The sequence below is a fragment of the Schistocerca americana genome, chromosome 5, assembly GCF_021461395.2.
Source record: "Schistocerca americana isolate TAMUIC-IGC-003095 chromosome 5, iqSchAmer2.1, whole genome shotgun sequence".
Lineage (NCBI taxonomy): Eukaryota > Metazoa > Arthropoda > Insecta > Orthoptera > Acrididae > Schistocerca > Schistocerca americana.
Window position 1 is genome coordinate 247,431,497 of NC_060123.1, and position 21,826 is coordinate 247,453,322.

The 21,826-nt window shown below is 43.4% G+C and overlaps 1 protein-coding gene across 1 annotated transcript in view; it reads right to left on the minus strand.

Moving 5' to 3' along the window:
- Positions 1 to 20,159, minus strand: part of LOC124616294 (probable glutamate receptor) — a 111,136-nt gene extending 90,977 nt beyond the window's left edge. Inside the window, exons 1-3 of the mRNA XM_047144597.1 lie at positions 20,038 to 20,159; positions 19,821 to 19,991; positions 16,515 to 16,738 (exon numbers count right to left, since the gene is read on the minus strand). Of these exons, the coding sequence (XP_047000553.1) occupies positions 16,515 to 16,738; positions 19,821 to 19,991; positions 20,038 to 20,159 (517 nt within the window). The remainder of the gene's footprint in view (positions 1 to 16,514; positions 16,739 to 19,820; positions 19,992 to 20,037) is intronic.
- Between the last annotated feature and the right edge of the window lie 1,667 nt (positions 20,160 to 21,826).

A 21,826-nucleotide genomic window follows, 5' to 3' on the forward strand; every position in this document is an offset into this window, starting at 1 on the left:
AAATGAATTGGCTATTGTTGAAAACTCGTTACAAAATGCAATATGCTAAGATGTCGGAAATCCGAGCTTGGGAACAGTTGAAAGTAACGCGCAAACTCGTGAACTGGCCACAGGTTGGCGTCCCACTATTAAAAAATGATTACACTGGTAATATAACTAACCATGATGTCAATTTTACGACCATCGATATGACAATTTCTTAGTTCTCACGGGGAAACATTTTTTCAAATAGTGAAACTGAAGCGCGCGACAGCGAAAATGCGTTTGATTATTTGCTCACGACGTCGCGAAGGGAAGAACAGGAAACAGTTCATAGAAGCAATGTAAATACTGGCGAGATATACATTTTGGCACAACTCATACAACTAACAACACGACTGGTTACACAGCAGTTCACAAGACATCAGGAAAATATAGAGCATCAGCTTACACAGCAAAATCAGGCATTCTACGATTTCAAGAACAATATTGGTCAACAGTTCAGTGAGGTGAGCACTGAGTTATCTGACGAACTATTCGGGAAGTTGACAGGGCTAGGTAAACAACCAAAACAAGAAGTATTTGCCGACATATCCCGTAGTATAAATACGTTAACGGAAAACTACTGGCGTTCCAAAACAACATATGACAGAACGCAAACCTAGGCTTTTAGAGAAGTTAGATACCTTCACTGGTTACCCACAATACGGGGCTAGCCCATCGAATGAAAATAGCGAAGGTTGCACAATGCAACAACACTTGCTGGCAGTTGCACCTGTCGAGCAAGCATAGTTGCCATGCGCTACCACACAAGTAAACATAAACAAGCCTGTCATTGGTAGCGCGTCCACCCCCGGTAGCTGAGTGGTCAGCGCGAGAGGCTGTCAATGCCAAGGGCCGGGGTTCGATTCCTGGCTGGGTCGGAGATTTTCTCCGCTCAGCGACTGGGTTTTGTGTAGTCCTAATCATCATTATTTCATCCCTATCGACACTCAAGTCGCCGAAGTGGCGTCAAATCAAAAGACTTGCACCTGCCGAACGGTCTACCCCGACGGGAGGCCCTTATCACACGACATTTACATTTACTGACAGCGCGGCGTGCTTGTCATAATTACTTGCAGATGAGGGATTACTTAGACGTCGACAATTCCCGATATTTACTCCTGAAGGGAAAAGAACACACCCTGTAGTCTCTATCAGAGCATCTCGAAATGTTTTACCTCTTACCTGGACCGAAGCCCACTAAATTAGATTTTTTGTTGGATACACACAGGGCGACGATCCGCTATGGGCTGCGGACATGGCAGAACGTTGCCACTACTAAGAACAGTTTGAGAGAGCCTTTCTGGATAAATATTGGTCTGAGACCGTACAAGAGAGGTTCAGACGTGGAGTATTCAACCCAGCTCCATTCAATAGCAAACATGGAAGCTAAAGGAGCTATTTTGAAAAATATTTGGATATAACCAGATACTGGACGAACCCGGTGTCTCAGGTAGGCGCGCTGATAATTTTAAAGAGCCATCTACCTGCCCACATTAGGGGCAAACTCATTACCATCCCGGAACACAACATCGAATACTCTCTATCTGTACTGGACTCAATAGATTTGATATACGAAGAGAGACCAGTGCAGCCCAAGCCTGTTAGAACGCAGATAGTGCCACAGGGATTTATGGACCAACATCTGAACAATGGACTAGTAGTACAACACGGATGGCAACCTTACTCCACACAGACCTATGGTGATGTTAACGGTAATCACAACGACAATGGCAAAAGCCGTAAATTCGAGACATATATAAAAGAAACGGGCGTAAATTTAACAAAAACAACTACAATGGGAAGTAGCGTATGCCCGGCCTGTAGAACATCTACGGACACAAGCTACCGGCAAAAATCAGCTGATCGCTTGGCAAACACAAAACAATACCATATAACCGAATAACCCACAGACAGTGGAATTCGGCCGGCACAGTAACACACATACGCTGAATAACGCGCAGAACCAAGGAGAATTTCAGTCGAGAGCACCTCAGGACGCTAGTTGGCGTAATCAAACACCAACAGTCCACATAGAGGAAGTTACGCCTAACCCAGAGACGCATACAACCGCAACGCCGGAAAACTGGACCGCTCATGGTAGGCCCCCTTTTTGTGACCTAGGAGGGGAGTGGGGCACGAGCTTGATCGACACTTGCTTTATCAGATACGATCAAGGTAGGTATACATTCTAAGTTTTGTACCGTCTCTAATGACCTCGTTGTCGACGGGACGTTAAACAACACTAACCTAACCTAAGTTTTGTATATGTATGATAAGATTAGATTTAGTATGCTGGAAAACCACAGTCCAGAATTTATGTTGTTAGTTCATAACGAAAATTTTTGTTTATGTTTTTTCTTGTACTCCAAATGTGGAAATGATAAGGTAAGTGGATGTAACAAGGCAGAATTTTACTTTTATGTGACTAGATACGATGATTTTTTAAAGCCAACGCTTCGCCTTGCACGCAGCCCAGTTACAAATGAAAAAACGAACTTGTCAAACGCACGGTAGCGCGATGGACTACACAACTCACAGCGACATTAATGGTAATAGAGCCACGCAGTGCATGCGCATTGCGGTGAAGGCCAGTCAACCAACCGTAAGCTCGTGCGCGCCAGACGACACAGTGGAAAGTGCTGGAGCACCCAAAACAGAAAAACCCTATGAGCTACAGCACCAGCAGTTTTGAAAGCCTGTTGCATAAGAAGGGAAACAGAACATTAATGGAGACTCTATACTACAACTTCGACTGCTTACACAATACACACAAACAGAGATAAACTAAGGGATTATATACATGGAAAGGGATCCTAAACTACGAAATATTTACTAAAGTCATGCTACTATGTACATTATATCTATATAGCTACAAATTTAAGTATTGAAAGCACACGTACTAATCATAATTGAGGGACCAGAAAACTCTTGCTGCAGGTAAACAAGCGAGTACAATATACGTGGCAAACTGACTAAGAGGTCGCACCAAGCTTATAATACACTTTATCTTTCAGATTTACGAGGTAAGTAGAGACGCACATATGACATTAAACGAATTTGTGATAGCATGACGGCACACTGAAGTAAATGAATACATGGTTGAATTTATGAAAGAGGTATTGTGACCATCGAGCCACTGTGCACTTATCTATGAAACTTTAGTTTTAAGTTAGTATTAAGTTTTTGTCTTCCAGGGAACGATGCATCGACACGTTCTAAAGTGAAGAAAGATAAATGCTTGTCGAATGTTAGATACCATATAAACATAAGAAAGGACTGCACCGCAAGTAAATAATGTTGTAAGTTTATGATATGTATGAATGTGATAGCGTGAAAATATGTATAGAATACAGCTGCAGTACGTTGCGTATCACGATGCTTAACTAAGGTGGAGCACTACTAAATAATCAAGGGGTCCAACACCTGATTGTTATTGTTGTCGTCTTCAGTCCTAAGACTAGTTTCATCCAGCTCTCCGTGCTACTCTATCCTCTGCAAGCTCCTTCATCTCCCAGTACCTACTGCAGCCTACATCCTTCTGAATCTGCTTAGTGTATTCATCTCTTGGTCTCTCTCTACGATTTTTGCCCTCCACGCTGCCCTCCAATACTAAATTGGTGATCCCTTGATGCCTCAGAACATGTCCTACCCACCGATCCCTTCTTCTAGTCAAGTTGTGCCACAAACTCCTCTTCTCCCCAATTCTATTCAGTACCTCCTCATTAGTTATGTGATCTACCCATCTAATCTTCAGCATTCTTCTGTAACACCACATTTCGAAAGTTTCTATTCTCTTCTTGTCTAGACTATTTATCGTCCATGTTTCACTTCCATACATGGCTACACTTCATACAAATACTTTCAGAAACGACTTCCTGACACTTAAATCTATACTCGACGTTAACAAATTCCTCTTCTTCAGAACGCTTTCCTTGCCATTGCCAGTCTACATTTGATATCCTCTCTACTTCGACCATCATCAGTTATTTTGCTCCCTAAATAGCAAAACTCCTTTACTACTTTAAGTGTCTCATTTCCTAATGTAATTCCCTCAGCATCACCCGACTTAATTCGACTACATTCCATTATCCTCGTTTTGCTTTTGTTGATGTTCATCTTGTATCCTGCTTTCAAGACACTGTCCATTCCGTTCAACTGCTCTTCCAAGTCCTTTGCTGTCTCTGACAGAATTACAATGTCATCGGCGAACCTCAAAGTTTTTATTTCTTCTCCATGGATTTTAAAACCTACTCCAAATTTTTCTTTTGTATCCTTTACTGCTTGCTGAATATACAGATTGAATAACATTGGGTAGAGGCTACAACCCTGTCTCACTCCCTTCCCAACCACTGCTTCCCTTTCATGCCTCTCGACTCTTATAACTGCCATCAGATTTCTGTACAAATTGTAAATAGCCTTTCGCTCCCTGTATTTTACCCCTGCCACCTTTAAAATTTGAAAGAGAGTATTCCAATTAACATTGTCAAAAGCTTTCTCTAAGTCTACAAATGCTAGAAACGTAGGTTTGCCTTTCCTTAATCTTTCTTCTAAGATAAGTCGTAGGGTCAGTATTGCCTCACGTGTTCCAACATTTCTACGGAATCCAAACTGATCTTGTCCAAGGTCGGCTTCTACAAGTTTTTCCATCCGTCTGTAAAGAATTCGCGTTAGTATTTTGCAGCTGTGACTTATTAAACTGATAGTTCGGTAATTTTCACATCTGTCAACACCTGCTTTCTTTGGGATTCGAATCATTATATTCTTCTTGAAGTCTGAGGGTATTTCGCCTGTCTCATACATCTTGCTCACCAGATGGTAGAGTTTTGTCAGGACTGGCTCTCCCAAGGCCGTCAATAGTTCTAATGGAATGTCGTCTACTCCCGGGGCCCTGTTTCGACTCAGGTCTTTCAGTGCTCTGTCAAACTCTTTACGCAGTATCGTATCTCCCATTTCATCTCCATCTACATCCTCTTCCATTTCCATAATATAGTCCTCAAGTCATCGCCCTCGTATAGACCCTCTATATACTCCTTCCACCTTTCTGCTTTCCCTTCTTTGCTTACAACTGGGTTCCCATCTGAGCTCTTGATATTCATACAAGTGGCTCTCTTTTCTCCAAAGGTCTCTTTAATTTTCCTGTAGGCAGTATCTATCTTACCCCTCATGAGATAAGCCTCTACATCCTTACATTTGTCCTCTATCCATGCCTGCTTAGCCATTTTTCACTTCCTGTCGATCTCATTTTTGAGACGTTTGTATTCCTTTTTTGCATTCTTCATTTACTGCATTTTTATATTTTCTCCTTTCTACAATTAAATTCGATATTTCTTCTGTTACCCAACAATTCCCACTAGCTCTCGTCTTTTTACCTATTTGATCCTCTGCTGCCTTCACTACTTCATCCCTCAGAGCTACCCATTCTTCTTCTACTGTATTTCTTTGCCCCATTCCTGTCAATTGTTCCCTTATGCTCTCCCTGAAACTTTGTACAACCTCTGGTTTAGTCAGTTTATCCAGGTCCCATCTCCTTAAATTCCCAGTTTTTTGCAGTTTCTTCAGTTTTAATCTACAGTTCATAACCAATAGATTGTGGTCAGATCTGTATTGAAATTTTTATGCACGTTTGCCACTTACGTGAACACTATTTTATGCTCATTTTACGTAACATGTATTATTGATGATACCACTCTGTATACCTCAGCAAATGAAATGATTTTCCTTTATACAATGAACATAGCAAGTAAATATTGAGGTGCACTGTAAATACTGAATAAGTACTCGATACGATTGGAATCGTCAGGTTCGCGTTGTATTTATCAACAATAAACTATTTTGTACTGGGGATCACAATTAAGTCTAGTAAGTCACAGCTGCAAAATACTAACGCGAATTCTTTACAGACGAATGGAAAAACTGGTAGAAGCGGACCTCGGGGAAGATCAGTTTGGATTCCGTAGAAATGTTGGCACACGTGAGGCAATACTAACCTTACGACTTATCTTAGAAGAAAGATTAAGAAAAGGCAAACCTACGTTCCTAGCATTTGTAGACTTAGAGAAAGCTTTTGACAGTGTTAACTGGAATACTCTCTTTCAAATTCTGAAGGTGGCAAGGGTAAAATACAGGGAGCGAAAGGCTATTTACAATTTGTACACAAACCAGATGGCAGTTATAAGAGTCGAGGGGCATGAAACGGAAGCAGTGGTTGGGAAAGGAGTGAGACAGGGTTGTAGCCTCTCCCCGATGTTATTCAATCTGTATATTGAGCAAGCAGTAAAGGAAACAAAAGAAAAATTTGGAGTAGGTATTAAAATTCATGGAGAAGAAGTAAAAACTTTGAGGTTCGCCGATGACATTGTAATTCTGTCAGAGACAGCAAAGGACTTGAAAGAGCAGTTGAACGGAATGGACAGTGTCTTGAAAGGAGGATATAAGATGAACATCAACAAAAGCAAAACGAGGATAATGGAATGTAGTCAAATTAAATCGGGTGATGCTGAGGGAATTAGATTAGGAAATGAGACACTTAAAGTAGTAAAGGAGTTTTGCTATTTAGGGAGTAAAATAACTGATGATGGTCGAAGTGGAGAGGATATAAAATGTAGACTGGCAATGTCAAGGAAATCGTTTCTGAAGAAGAGAAATTTGTTAACATCGAGTATAGATTTAAGTGTCAGGAAGTCGTTTCTGAAAGTATTTGTATGGAGTGTAGCCATGTATGGAAGTGAAACATGGACGATAACTACACTCCTGGTAATTGAAGTAAGAACACCGTGAATTCATTGTCCCAGGAAGGGGAAACTTTATTGACACATTCCTGGGGTCAGATACATCACATGATCACACTGACAGAACCACAGGCACATAGACACAGGCAACAGAGCATGCACAATGTCGGCACTAGTACAGTGTATATCCACCTTTCGCAGCAATGCAGGCTGCTATTCTCCCATGGAGACGATCGTAGAGATGCTGGATGTAGTCCTGTGGAACGGCTTGCCATGCCATTTCCACCTGGCGCCTCAGTTGGACCAGCGTTCGTGCTGGACGTGCAGACCGCGTGAGACGACGCTTCATCCAGTCCCAGACATGCTCGATGGGGGACAGATCCGGAGATCTTGCTGGCCAGGGTAGTTGACTTACACCTTCTAGAGCACGTTGGGTGGCACGGGATACATGCGGACGTGCATTGTCCTTTTGGAATAGCAAGTTCCCTTGCGGGTCTAGGAATGGTAGAACGATGGGTTCGATGACGGTTTGGATGTACCGTGCACTATTCAGTGTCCCCTCGACGATCACCAGTGGTGTACGGCCAGTGTAGGAGATCGCTCCCCACACCATGATGCCGGGTGTTGGCTCTGTGTGCCTCGGTCGTATGCAGTCCTGATTGTGGCGCTCACCTGCACGGCGCCAAACACGTATACGACCATCATTGGCACCAAGGCAGAAGCGACTCTCATCGCTGAAGACGACACGTCTCCATTCGTCCCTCCATTCACGCCTGTCGCGACACCACTGGAGGCGGGCTGCACGATGTTGGGGCGTGAGCGGAAGACGGCCTAACGGTGTGCGGGACCGTAGCCCAGCTTCATGGAGACGGTTGCGAATGGTCCTCGCCGATACCTCAGGGGCAACAGTGTCCCTAATTTGCTGGGAAGTGGCGGTGCGGTCCCCTACGGCACTGCGTAGGATCCTACGGTCTTGGCGTGCATCCGTGCGTCGCTGCGGTCCGGTTCCAGGTCGACGGGCACGTGCACCTTCTGCCGACCACTGGCGACAACATCGATGTACTGTGGAGACCTCACGCCCCACGTGTTGAGCAATTCGGCGGTACGTCCACCCGGCCTCCCGCATGCCCACTATACGCCCTCGCTCAAAGTCCGTCAACTGCACATACGGTTCACGTCCACGCTGTCGCGGCATGCTACCAGTGTTAAAGACTGCGATGGAGCTCCGTATGCCACGGCAAACTGGCTGACACTGACGGCGGCGGTGCACAAATGCTGCGCAGCTAAGGCCATTCGACGGCCAACACCGCGTTTGCTGGTGTGTCCGCTGTGCCGTGCGTGTGATCATTGCTTGTACAGCCCTCTCGCAGTGTCCGGAGCAAGTATGGTGGGTCTGACACACCGGTGTCAATGTGTTCTTTTTTCCATTTCCAGGAGTGTAGTTTGGACAAGAAGAGAATAGAAGCCTTCGAAATGTGGTGCTACAGAAGAATGCTGAAGATAATGTGGGTAGATCACGTAACTAATGAGGAGGTATTGAATAGGATTGGGGAGAAGAGAAGTTTGTGGCACAGCTTGACTAGAAGGAGGGATCGGTTGGTAGGACACGTTTTGAGGCATCAAGGGATCACAAATTTAGCATTGGAGGGCAGCGTGGAGGGTACAAATCGTAGAGGGAGACCAAGAGATGAATACACTAAGCAGATTCAGAAGGATGTAGGTTGCAGTAGGTACTGGGAGATGAAGAAGCTTGCACAGGATAGAGTAGCATGGAGAGCTGCATCAAACCAGTCTCAGGACTGAAGACGACAACAACAACAACAACAACAACGAGGCGTAACTGAGCACATAAATGTCTTTCCGTGAAATTTCCTCAACCCTTTAATATGTAGATCCTTCATGGAGAGTGCTAGAGAGGCGAAATCACGCGTAGTTATTTAAGCAGCGAGTAGAATCTGTTTAGTGACTATTGTTTACTTTTTTAAATCTTTGAAATTAATAAATATACTCCGACAAGAAATCACTGTGAATTGGAATGAAATGTATGTCAATTGATGCCATAAAGGAAAAACGAATCTATTATTGTATGAATGTTATGTAAAGAGTGTAAAACCAAACGCGAGCAAAAAGTATGCTCATATAATTGGAATTGAACAATGTAACGAAATTATAATTTAACAAACTGTACTAAACAAAATGACAGACTGTAATGTATATAAGCAACGATAGTGACATGTCAGCAAATGAATAGGATAAGTTTAGTTTTGTAGTCGCTTTTTTATTCTTTTTTTGTCTTGTGTGTAGTATGTGGAAAGGACACTACAGAAATTTTGCGTAATGCAATGGTATCAAAGACGCTCACAAATAAAGCGAAAAACATACGAAACCTGCCTGCAAAGTGTTAAGTGTGCGCGTGAGAAACTAAAAAATAATAATACTTCGTGTAACATGAATTTTCTGTGCTCGACAATGTCGTAGAAGCGGCAACAAACTTACCTTGTCGGCGGATGTCGGGTGTACGGCTGGTATCCCCACTGAATAAGTGCGACGGGATGAAATACATTCCTCGGGCCGCTGATACGGTAACCAGTCGTCACCGCATCGAAGATTTCACAGAGGACCACGCCGCTGAACCTGAGGTTCACGAATTTGTGCAGTGAAGACTATGTGGACGCACGACACGGGCACTCTGACTTTGTATTAAACACGTGGAAGTGAGCAGGGACGGTAACGGACGTCAAGCTTCGCGCGCATGCTTCGCAAGCTAAACATTGGGCAGATATTGACTGCCAACAATGGGATTATGCGCTTACAGCAAGCACTTTGTTATGAAGAAAAACTTATGTATGTATGTGTTAAGGGAGCTGACATCCCTATATAAAATGGTAACCATATAGGATAACTCAAACGGGCGAAAAATAAAGGCTATGCCCATATCGGTCAGAGTTATCAACCCATAAAAAGATAAATAAGCTCAGATACTGTGCACCTCTGTATGACGTCAGTGCACAGTGAGGAGGGGGGGGGGGCAATTGAAATGTATCATATTATTATTTTTCTCTTTTCTCCCTCGTTCTTTTATTTTTATGCGTATAAGATAGCTCTTCATTTTTTTAATTTCTTTACATTAAGCTGTTCGTCTCTATAACTGGTGGCGGGTGGACGTGTGACAAGTTCCGCTGAGTTGGTGTTGTTGAAGAGATGTGTATTCCAGTTGTACATTGAAGGGGTGTTATGGAAGGTGGGCCGGATGGCAAGGTTTACTCGTTCGTTCACGACGACCGTCCCCGTCTGTTCATCATTCCGCGACGGGCCGAGAGTCCTGCATCAGGAGTATCGAGGAAGACAGGAGTAGTTTGCGTGAGCAGAGGAGAGGCGAGCCGTGCGGTTAAAGGCGCTGCAGTCTGGAACCGCAAGACCGCTACGGTCGCAGGTTCGAATCCTGCCTCGGGCATGGATGTTTGTGATGTCCTTAGGTTAGTTAGGTTTAACTAGTTCTAAGTTCTAGGGGACTAATGACCTCAGCAGTTGAGTCCCATAGTGCTCAGAGCCATTTGAACCATTTTGAGGAGAGGCGAACCGGAACCAGTATTGTCATGCCAGGCTCTGTGCACGATGGCGGTAGCAGGAAAGAGAAGTACGTAAATTTAAATGTTGAATGTATGTGTTGAATATTGAGGGTCTGTTGATATTGATGCCTGTTGGAGTTCGCTCAGGATAAGTGCACCTTCCAATTTTTTCTCTTTTTTAATTATTCTTCCAAGATTTCTTTTTTTGATTATTTAAATAGCAATTATTAATCAGTTTCCTTTACATATTACACTTTATTCCCCCCGCCACTACTCAATACCATGTAGAAGCATGACTTTTTTCATCGTCTCCAAGGTGAAAGAAACAATAAATAGAAGTATCCTAGGACCAGCTGACGGTTGAACCCCGGACCTTTAAGTCTAACAATTCCCCGTTTAACTAATGAACCACACAACTGGAGGATATCCTTAAAAAAAAAAGAATTCTTTTGAGAATGGTAACTTACAGAAGCTAATTAGTAATACATTCCTACACATTACACGTGGCTCTCCGGTAACGGCTCTGAAATTACTTGAAACCAATTCAAATAAATCTGCTTTGTGGGAGCTGAGGAGCCGCGAAGACTTATTTAAAAACTAAAGCATTGTTGAAGTCATTTCCTCAAATGCTTTTTATACAGAGAACACGCTGTTATGAAACTTTCTGACAAATTACATTTTGTGTGAGATAAGAAAGTAATAGGAGTGCTTGTTTACTAGTTATGTAATTGAACCGGGGAAAATAGATCACTGGACCATTAACTATCTAAGGTTCTCTAATTCCCCCATCAGTACCAACTGCCAGGAGTCTTCATTCGCCCGCCCTTACTAGTTAAGCGCACTCCTGAAAGTTCCCATTCCAGCGTCCTGGGTTTGAGTCCTATACTGATTTTCTTCCAGTTTCCCGGATGATGCGAGTTCACAGTTAAAATGATGGACAGGCTGCAATCTCTCTTCGTCTACATTTTTCGGCCGTCTTTCTTTCAGCAGTTTACCTTGCTACGATCGCACATAGGTGGGCGATTGATAACATAGAGAACACCCTTCGTTGCGAAAAGTGATCTTGTTGCCAAAATCGAAAACATCACTCTTCACTTGTTGAAGTTGCTCAAACCTACGTGGAAAAAAGTTGCTTCAAAAGGATAACAGTACATACCATTTTACTTCGTGTACTGACTTAGCAAGTAACACACTTCCCGACGATGCCTAGTCCCAACCATGTTTTCGTTAGCAATTACACTACTGGCCATTAAAATTGCTACACCACGAAGATGACGTGCAACAGACGCGAAATTTAACAGACAGGAAGAAGATGCTGTGATATCCAAATGATTAGCTTTTCACAGCATTCACACAAAGTTGGCGCCGGTGGCGACACTTACAACGTGCTGACATGAGGAAAGTTTCCAACCGATTTCTCATACACGGAACAGTAGTGTGTAAAAGTAGGATGAAGCAAACAGCTTGGTGGAATGACACAGTCAAGGCAGCCTGTAAAAGGAAAAAGAAGGCATATCAAAAATGGCTACATACTAGAACTCAGGTAGACAGAGAAAGTTATGTTGAAGAACGAAACAAAGCCAAACAGATAATTGCAGCATCCAAGAAGAAATCTTGGGAAGACTTTGGAAACAGGTTGGAGACTATGGGTCAAGCTGCTGGAAAACCATTCTGGAGTGTAATTAGCAGTCTTCGAAAGGGAGGTAAGAAGGAAATGACAAGTATTTTGGACAGGTCAGGAAAACTGCTGGTGAATCCTGTGGATGCCTTGGGCAGGTGGAGGAAATATTTTGAAGAATTGAATGTAGGTGAAAATACGATCAGTAATGTTTCAGATTTCGAGGTAGAATGGGATTGGAATGATGATGGAAATAGGATCACATTTGAGGAAGTGGAGAAAATGGTCAATAGATTGCAGTGCAATAAAGCAGCTGGGGTGGATGAAATTAAGTCGGAACTCATCAAATACAGTGGAATGTCAGGTCTTAAATGGCTACACAGGATAATTGAGATGGCCTGGGAGTCGGGACAGGTTCCATCAGACTGGACAAAAGCAGTAATCACACCAATCTTTAGACATGGAAACAGAAAAGATTGTAACAACTACAGAGGTATCTCTTTAATCAGCGTTGTGGATAAAATCTTCTCAGGTATTGTTGAAAGGAAAGTGCGAGTATTAGTTGAGGACCAATTGGATGAAAATCAGTGTGGGTTTAGGCCTCTTAGAGGTTGTCAGGACCAGATCTTTAGCTTACGGCAAATAATGGAGAAGTGTTATGAGTGGAACAGGGAATTGTATCTATGCTTTATAGATCTAGAAAAGGCATATGACCAGGTTCCTAGGAGGAAGTTATTGTCTGTTCTACTAGATTATGGAATAGGAGGCAAACTTTTGCAAGCAATTAAAGGTCTTTACATGGATAATCAGGTAGCAGTTAGAGTTGACGGTAAATTGAGTTCATGGTTCAGAGTAGTTTCAGGGGTTAGACAAGGCTGCAACCTGTCTCCACTGTTGTTCATATTATTTATGGATTATATGTTGAAAACAATAGACTGTCTGGGTGAGATTAAGATATGTGAACACAAAATAAGCAATCTTTCATATGCGGATGACTTAGTTGTGATGGCAGATTCGATTGAAAGTTTGCAAAGTAATATTTCAGAGCTAGATCAGAAACGAAAGGACAACGGTATGAAGATTAGCATCTCCAAAACGAAAGCAATGTCAGTGGGAAAGAAATATAAACGGATTGAGTGCCAAATAGGAGGAACAAAGTTAGAACAGGTGGACGGTTTCAAGTACTTAGGATGCATATTCTCACAGGATGGCAACATCGTGAAAGAACTGGAAGCGAGGTGTAGCAAAGCTAATGCAGTGAGCGTTCAGCTACGATCTACTCTCTTCTGCAAGAAGGAAGTCAGTACCAAGACTAAATTATCTGTGCACCGTTCAATCTTTCGACCAACTTTGTTGTATGGGAGCGAAAGCTGGGTGGATTCAGGTTACCTTATCTACAAGGTTGAAGTTACGGATATGAAAGTAGCTAGGATGGTAGCAGGTACTAGTAGATTGGTAACAATGGCAGGAGGGTGTCCACAATGAGAAAATCAAAGAAAAACTGGGAATGGACTCTATAGATGTAGCAGTCAGGGCGAACAGGCTTAGATGGTGGGGTCATGTTACACACATGGGAGAAGCAAGGTTACCCAAGAGACTCATGGGTTCAGCAGTAGAGGGTAGGAGGAGTCGGGGTAGACCAAGAAGAAGGTACCTGGATTCGGTTAAGAATGATTTTGAAGTAATAGGTTTAACATCAGAAGAGGCACCAATGTTAGCACTGAATAGGGGATCATGGAGGAATTTTATAAGGGGGGGCTATGCTCCAGACTGAACGCTGAAAGGCATAATCAGTCTTAAATGATGATGATGATGATGAAACAGCAGTTGACCGGCGTTGCCTGGTGAAACGTTGTTGTGATGCCTCGTGTAAGGAGGAGAAATGCGTACTATCAAGTTTCCTACTTCCATAAAGGTCGGATTGTAGCCTATCGCGATTGCGGTTAATCGTATCGCGACATTGCTGCTCGCGTTGGTCGAGATCCAATGACTGTTAGCAGAATATGGAATCGGTGAGTTCAGGAAGGTAATACGGCACGCCGTGCTGGATCCCAACGGCCTCGTATCACTACCAGTCGACATGACAGGCATCTTATCCGCATGGCTGTAACGGATCGTGCAGCCACGTCTCGATTCCTGAGTCAACAGATGGGGACGTTTGCAAGACAACAACCATCTACACGAACAGTTCGACGACGTTTGCAGCAGCATGGACTATCAGCTCGGAGACCATGGCTGCGGTTACCCTTGACTCTACATCACAGAGAGAAGCGCCTGCGATGGTGTACTCAACGACGAACCTGGGTGCACGAATGGCAAAACGTCATATTTTCGGATGAATCCAGGTTCTGTTTACAGCATCATGATGGTCGCATCCGTGTCTGGCGAGATCGCGGTGAACGCACATTGGAAGCGCGTGTTCGTCATCGCCATACTGGCGTATCACCCGGCGTGATGGTATGGGGTGCCATTGGTTACACGTCTCAGTCACCTCTTGTTCGCATTGACGGCTCTTTGAACAGTGGACGCTACATTTCAGATGTGTTACGACCCGTGGCTCTACCCTTCATTCAATCCCTGCGGAACCCTACATTTCAGCAGGATAATGCACGACCGCATGTTGCAGGTCCTGTGCGGGCCTTTCTGGATACAGAAAATGTTCGACTGCTGCCCTGGCCAGCACATTCTCCAGTTCTCTCACCAATTGAAAACGTCTGATCAATGGTGGTCGAGCAACTGGCTCGTCGTAATACGCTAGTCAGTACTCTTGATGAACTGTGATATCGTGTTGAAGCTGCATGGGCAGCTGTACCTGTACACGCCATCCAAGCTCTGTTTGACTCAATGGCCAGGCATATCAAGGCCGTTATTACGGCCCGAGGTGGTTGTTCTGGATACTGATTTCTCAATATCTATGCACCCAAATTGCGTGAAAACGCAATCACATGTCAGTTCTAGTATAATATATTTGTCCAATGAATACCCGTTTATCATCTGCATTTCTCCTTGGTGTAGCAATTTTAATGGCCAGTAGTGTACATCTACTACATCTTCATCTGCATGGATACTCTGCAAATCACATTTAAGTGCCTATCAGAGGGTTCATCGAACCACCTTCACAATTCTCTATTATTCCAATCTCGTATAGCGTGCGGAAAGAATGAACACCTATATCTTCCCGTACGAGTTCTGATTTCCCTTATTTTATCGCACTGATCGTTCCTCCCTATGTCGGTCGTGTTAACAAAATATTTTCACATTCGGAGGAGAAAGTTAGTGATTGGATTTCGAGAGAAGATTCCGTCGCAACGAAAAACGCCTTTCTTTTAATGATGTCCGGCCCAAATCCTGAATCATTTCTGTGACACTCTTTCCCATATTTCGCGATAATACAAAACGTGCTACATTTCTTTGAACTTTTTCGATGTACTCCGTCAGTCCTATATGGTAAGGATCCCACACCGCGCAGCACTATTCTAAAAGAGGACGGACAATCGTAGTGTAGGCAGTCTCCGTAGTAGGTCTGTTACATTTTTTAAGTGTCCTGCCAATAAAATGCAGTCTTTGGTTAGCCTTCCCCATAACATTTTCTATGTGTTCCTTCCAATTTACGTTGTTCGTAACTGTAATACCTAGGTATTTAGTTGAATTTACAGCTTTTAGATTAGACTGATTTATAGTGTAACCGAAGTTTAACGAGGTCATTTTAGCACTCATGTGGATGACATCACACCTTTCGTTATTCAGTTTATTCCAATTTCATACTGAAGTTTGCCATTGCTTTACAGCTTTTACAAACTAATTTTTCTCGCTATGAAAGCCTGCTGCAGCCATTAAAAGCCTTCAATTTAAAGTGTCTCGCCAACGGATGCTGCTGACTGAGAGTTACGATAGAGATTTTTCTATCGATTTCATGTCTTATTACGCGCACCCTCCGCGAATAAACTAAATAATTACTCACTGTCGCCCGGCCAACATATGAAAAAAGTTCCAAATTCAAATTCCATCACATCCGCGAACTGTTCGTACACTTTTGGTGTGACCGTTCCGCGTGAAACCCTAAAAAGGACTCTGTCCTAGCATTCCTGCGCATTGTGACCTGCTGGAAAAAAGGGCTCTCAGCTCCAAAAGTTCCGCAGAACCTGCGCTGCACAAGGGGCACAATTTACTAAATGACACCACTATTGATAGTAATACCCTTTGTAAGACGTCTTCCACACTAATTATCTATCAGTAAAGCTAAGAGCTCAATTCTCACTGGCACTATTTTCTATTTATCGGTTTTCTTATTTTTATTTATTTTTTTAAACCATTTTCCACTGTTTCGGCAGCTAAACAAGCTCTTCATTATTTCTACCTTTTGATAAGTCATGGTTTTGGGTCTCAGAGACGTAATTTTCAAACCTCCCTACTTTGCGGGTCACAGCTACAAACTAAACTGACAGCTGTTATAAAATTACGTAACTCACGAAGATAATTTTCCTAGTAAAACAGATAAATGCAGTTGACAGTCATATTAGAGTTTTCTTGGCATTTCAGCTACGCATCTTTATTAGTTGAAACATTGTGCCCTACCTTGCATGAGGAATATTCCCACGACCTGCAGGAAATCGCTGTATGTTCCCTTGTCACCTCCTTCATTCTCGGCAGCTTTTCTGCACCTCCTCTGAATTCTGAGCACCACCCAAGTGGTGACTACCAAGGTCACGGTGCACAGCCAGAGGCAATTGTCGAAGGGTAGTAGAAAGTGGACCCATCTGAACTCTTGCTCCCTCGGTTCCTGAATGTACACGTTCAACCTGCGGACAGTAAGGCAGAAATACTAACTTCAGAAAAACGTCCATTTCCTAAGCTAACAACACTAACACACACTGTAAATCCCCCTCCTATCTCAATAGATTACGAGTGTTCTTGCAAAGCGATCAACACATTTTGAGCCCAGAAATTTACGCGCAAAGGGAGAGTGTGACTCAATGAAAACATGATCTGATCTTCTCACTAACGTTATGAGATTGTAAGCTCGTGGAAATCAAAATAAAAATGAGACAAAGCTACTCGGAAGTAACAACTCAATTTTGAATACGTGCGTGAAACACTTAATCCTATACCAGTCCAACTTTCAAGTGTTCACATTCGCATCTCTTAGGTCTCATTTGTGCAAGGATAAATGATTTTGTCGTCTGTTACCAACTTTGCCTAATAGCCTATAAACATTTAGCCACTTTGATGAATGAAATGACCCGAAATGACATTATCTCAGCAGCTAAAAATCTCGTAATAGTATCAGCTTCAACTTACTTTGTTTGAGGAAAATACTTCATGAAACAAATAATTTCAACACGGAACGCATTGCAATGAGATCCTAAATTCAAATTAAAAAAAAAAAAATACTCTACCCCGTGAAAGTACATTTGTATCCTAACGTGGACGCAAATAAGCATATCTGAAATTGGTGATACAGTACCTGGAATAGGTGTGAGTTAAGGAATCTACAAAATCCAAATGCAAGTCGCCGAAGTGGCGTCAAATCGAAAGACTTGCACCCACCTAACACTCTACCCGACGGGAGACCCTAGTCACACGACATAAATGGTTTAAAATACTGAAATGAGATTTTGGCAAATGATAGCATGCAAAGGGGAGAATATTTTGCCATATAGTTATTACGAAAAATTTCATTATGTAACTACAGACTTTTTCGATGAAACAATATAAATTTTGAGGGCCACCTATAGCTAGTGAAACGAGAAATGCTATGGAGTTTAGAACAACGTAAGTGGAGATACTACACATTTATTTTGTAATGAAGATGTGCTTTTTCATAAGAGACTGACCTTACTTTTCCTCAGTTCCTCACTTAATAAACTTAATAAACCACTGTTTCAAAATTCTCTCTCAACTGTGTCTACAAAAAATATTAGTGAGCTGAGATTGTGTTAACTCCGCTGCGTTTTGGCAAAAGAAGCAAATTTTAACATGGCAACAAGAGAAACGTGTAGGTTTTACTCAAAATTCGCCACTGATGCTGCTTCTCTGAAAGTTACGAATGGTCAACAAGTCAGGCGAAAATAAATCGCTGCATTTTCGAAACTAACCTCCTGCAGAGTTGACAGATCTTTTTGAATGATCACCACGCAAGCGTGGGCGTGGAGGGGAGCCACATAATATTTACTAAAAATGCGAGTGTAGGCTTCAGTTTAGAACGCACTGCCCCTCCACGGCTCGGCGTTTCCCTTACAGTGTCTTCCTGCGAGACCCACCAATATCACTCTCCCAATGTCTGCCCTGCCGTCTGCACATCTACCAACCACGGCATTCTGCACGGAGTCTACCAGTGATTTCTGCCCGCAACCTCCATTTGATTAAATTTATTTGAAGTGCCAGTACTTTTCGCATGGCACCACCGATGCTATTGCAAGACAGAGACATATAGTGGTACACTGAGGCATTTCGATGAATGTAGTGCATTGTAGTAGCCACAGCATTCAAAGTAACAGTTGTCGTGGAGATTGTGCTACATGGTTCTAGGAGACTGGACATGGTTTCTTTCTTATAGTGATCTTACTGAAGAGATCAATGACAGTGAAAGTAAGTAAATTTGAGTTTGTAGTACTGCTGTTATGAGTGGTTTCGAATGAAACCACTGGAGCAGTATGTACTTTAAATTTATTAAATTCTAGGCCCATTTCTGTTGCTTATTTAGGCCTATAATTTCTTTTAAGCATTATGACTTCTTGGAAGTTTCGACTTTTGTGATTGTATCTATGAAAAATACAAAACTTCTTTCAAATATATCTCACAGAATTATGGGTGGTTGAAAACTGTAAGTCCCAGTGGTTCAAAAGTGAAACGACAACTTTAAAATAATTGATTGTTTACTTTGCGCCAATTTCTTTTGTATTCGTAGCTTCCTATGCTAATTAACGTTAGGTTTCTGAAACATTTTTAAATTATATTCCAAAGTGAAACCTCTTCCTTAAAATAATAGATTGTATACTTTCTGCCATTTTTTTCTTCTGTTCGTTGCTTACTATGATGATAAAGATCAATTTTGTGGAAAATTTTAACGTTAAAGTGTTTTACATTGCTGGAACTCTGAGGGTTAAGCCATCCTGACATGAGACGTGCTTCTCATCGCGACGTGGTGTCCTCTATGGTTGCTGTACGCTGTGAAACGACCTGCTGTATCTCAAGGAACGCGCTCCTCATTATGATATATGATCTCAACACTCTACAGTGGCAGTTTGACGCTGCATCTGGCATGTAAGTGTGATTGTATCTACAAATATCATTCTTTGATGTTTAATGATGACAAATTGTACCAGGACGACGCGCTTTTGATAGCTGATCATTGTCCTGTAGCACTGAAACGGTATACGTTCATAGCACGTAAATTATAACACTAAAAGCATCAAATACGTGAGGTCTTTAGCTACCTATATGTAGTTTCATGTTATTTTATTATAACTAATCGTATCTAAAAGAAGCGTTTTTGAGAGATCTTCGGTTTGTTGTTGCCTTGAAGCAGCTTACATTCATACCACGTAATAAATAAAATAAAATAAAAACATCAACTACGATATTTAACTCCAAAGAATATGGTGATCCCGAAGCTCTACTTGCGAAATGTAAACGATGTCGCTTTAATTTGTTTCATATTCGATGGATCATATACACGACAAGTTGTAATGACATCAAATGAGCCATTTTACACACAGACCACAAATTAAGAATGCAAGGCAAACAAAAAGTATTGCCCAAAGGGCTGTTCATAAATGAAGCATTTATGTCAATTGGCACTGTTGATGAGACGAAGTTGACAGTGAACATACTGTTTAGTAAAGAGCACTAGACGTCTCTCGAGGAAGGACGGCCACTGACCCTGAGAAAATGAGTGGCAGAGAAAAGTCGACGACGCGATGGCGCTCGGGCGTCATCATGACGAGGGCGGCAGCAACCTCTACGTGCCCTGAAAGCAGCCGCCCCACCAGGCCGTTCCAGGTGCCGTCGCGGCTGCGGAAACCCCAGCCCGCACTCTCCTCGTACCGGTACCTGCCACACACAAACACTACACGTCACACCGTGAAGGCCCTTGGACGTCATCATGACGAAGGCGACGGCCACCTCGACGAGTCCCGACAGCAGCTGCCTCATCAGACCACACCAGATGCCACTGCGGTTGGAGAACGCGCAGCCCGTGCTCTTACCATACATGTACATTTTTGAAATTTGTGGTAAGTTCCTAGGGGACCAAATTGCTGTACATTTTGGAAATTTGTGGTAAGTCCCTATCGGACCAAACTGCTGAGGTTCAAAATGGTTCAAATGGCTCTGAGCACTATGGGACTCAACTGCTGTGGTCATTAGTCCCCTAGAACTTAGAACTACTTAAACCTAACTAACCTAAGGACATCACACACATCCATGCCCGAGGCAGGATTCGAACCTGCGACCGTAGCAGTCGCACGGTTCCTGACTGCGCGCCTAGAACCGCGAGACCACCGCGGCCGGCAACTGCTGAGGTCATCGGTCCCTTGGCTAAAACACTACTTAATCTAACTTAAACTACACTCATCCTCATAAATTAAGGATAATGCTGACACATGGTGAAACAACGCTCTGGTGGGCGGTTTGCGGGTTTAAATCACCTCGGGGTACGACCAAGCGGTGCATTTGACCTGCGGTCGTCGCACGGTGGCGCTGGCAGCAGTCCACATACGCAGAGGTGCGTTGGTGCATGTCAGAGTATGGTGCAGCGAGTAAGTGTGCAGACGTTTTCAGACGTACTAATGGTGACTGTGTGTTTGAAAATGGTTCAGAGAACACACATTGATGACGTTGTGAGAGGTAGAACACTAGGGCGACTGGAGGCTGGTAAAACATAGCAGGTCATAGCACGGGCCCTCCGTGTGCCACAAAGTGTGATCTCAAGATTATGGCAACGATTCCAGCAGACAGGAAACGTGTCCAGGCGCTACAGTTCAGGACGTCCACAGTGTACAACACCACCAGAAGACCGATATCTCACCATCAGTGCCCGCAGACGGCCACAGAGTACTGCAGGTAGTCTTGCTCGGGACCTTACTGCAGCCACTGGAACACTTGTTTCCAAACACACAGTCTACAGACGATTGAACAGACATGGTTTACTCGCCCAGGGCCTTGCAAGGTGCATTCCACTGACCCCTGGTCACAGGAGAGCCCGTAAATCCTGGTGTCAAGAATACAGTACATGGTCATTGGAGCAGTGGTCCCAGGTTATGTTCACAGATGAGTCCAGGTACAGTCTGAACAGTGACTCTCGCTGGGTTTTCATCTGGTGTAAACCAGGAACCAGATACCAACCCTTAATGTTCTTGGTAGGGACCTGTATGGAGGTCGTGGTTTGATGGTGTGGGGTGGGATTATGATTGGTGCACGTCCACCCCTGCATGTCTTTGACAGTGGAACTGTAGCAGATCGGGTGTATCGGGACGTCATTTTACACCAGTATGTCCGCATTTTCAGGGGTGCAGTGGGTCCCAACTTCCTGCAGATGGGTGATAACGCACGGCCCCACCGAGCTGCCATTGTGGAGGAGTACCTTGAAGCAGAAGATATCAGGCGAATGGAGTGGCCTGCCTGTTCTCCAGACCTAAACCCCATCGAGCACGTCTGGGATGCTCTCGGTTGGCGTATTGCTGCACGTCTTCAAACCCTTAGGACACTTCAGGACCTCTGACAGGCACTGGTCCAGGGAGGCTATACCCCAGCAGCTTGCTCGACCACCTGATCCAGAGTATACCAACCAATTCTGCGGCCTGTGTACGTGTGCATGGTTATCATATTCCATATTGATGTCGGGGTATATGTGCAGGAAACAGTGGCGTTTTGTAGCATGTGTATTT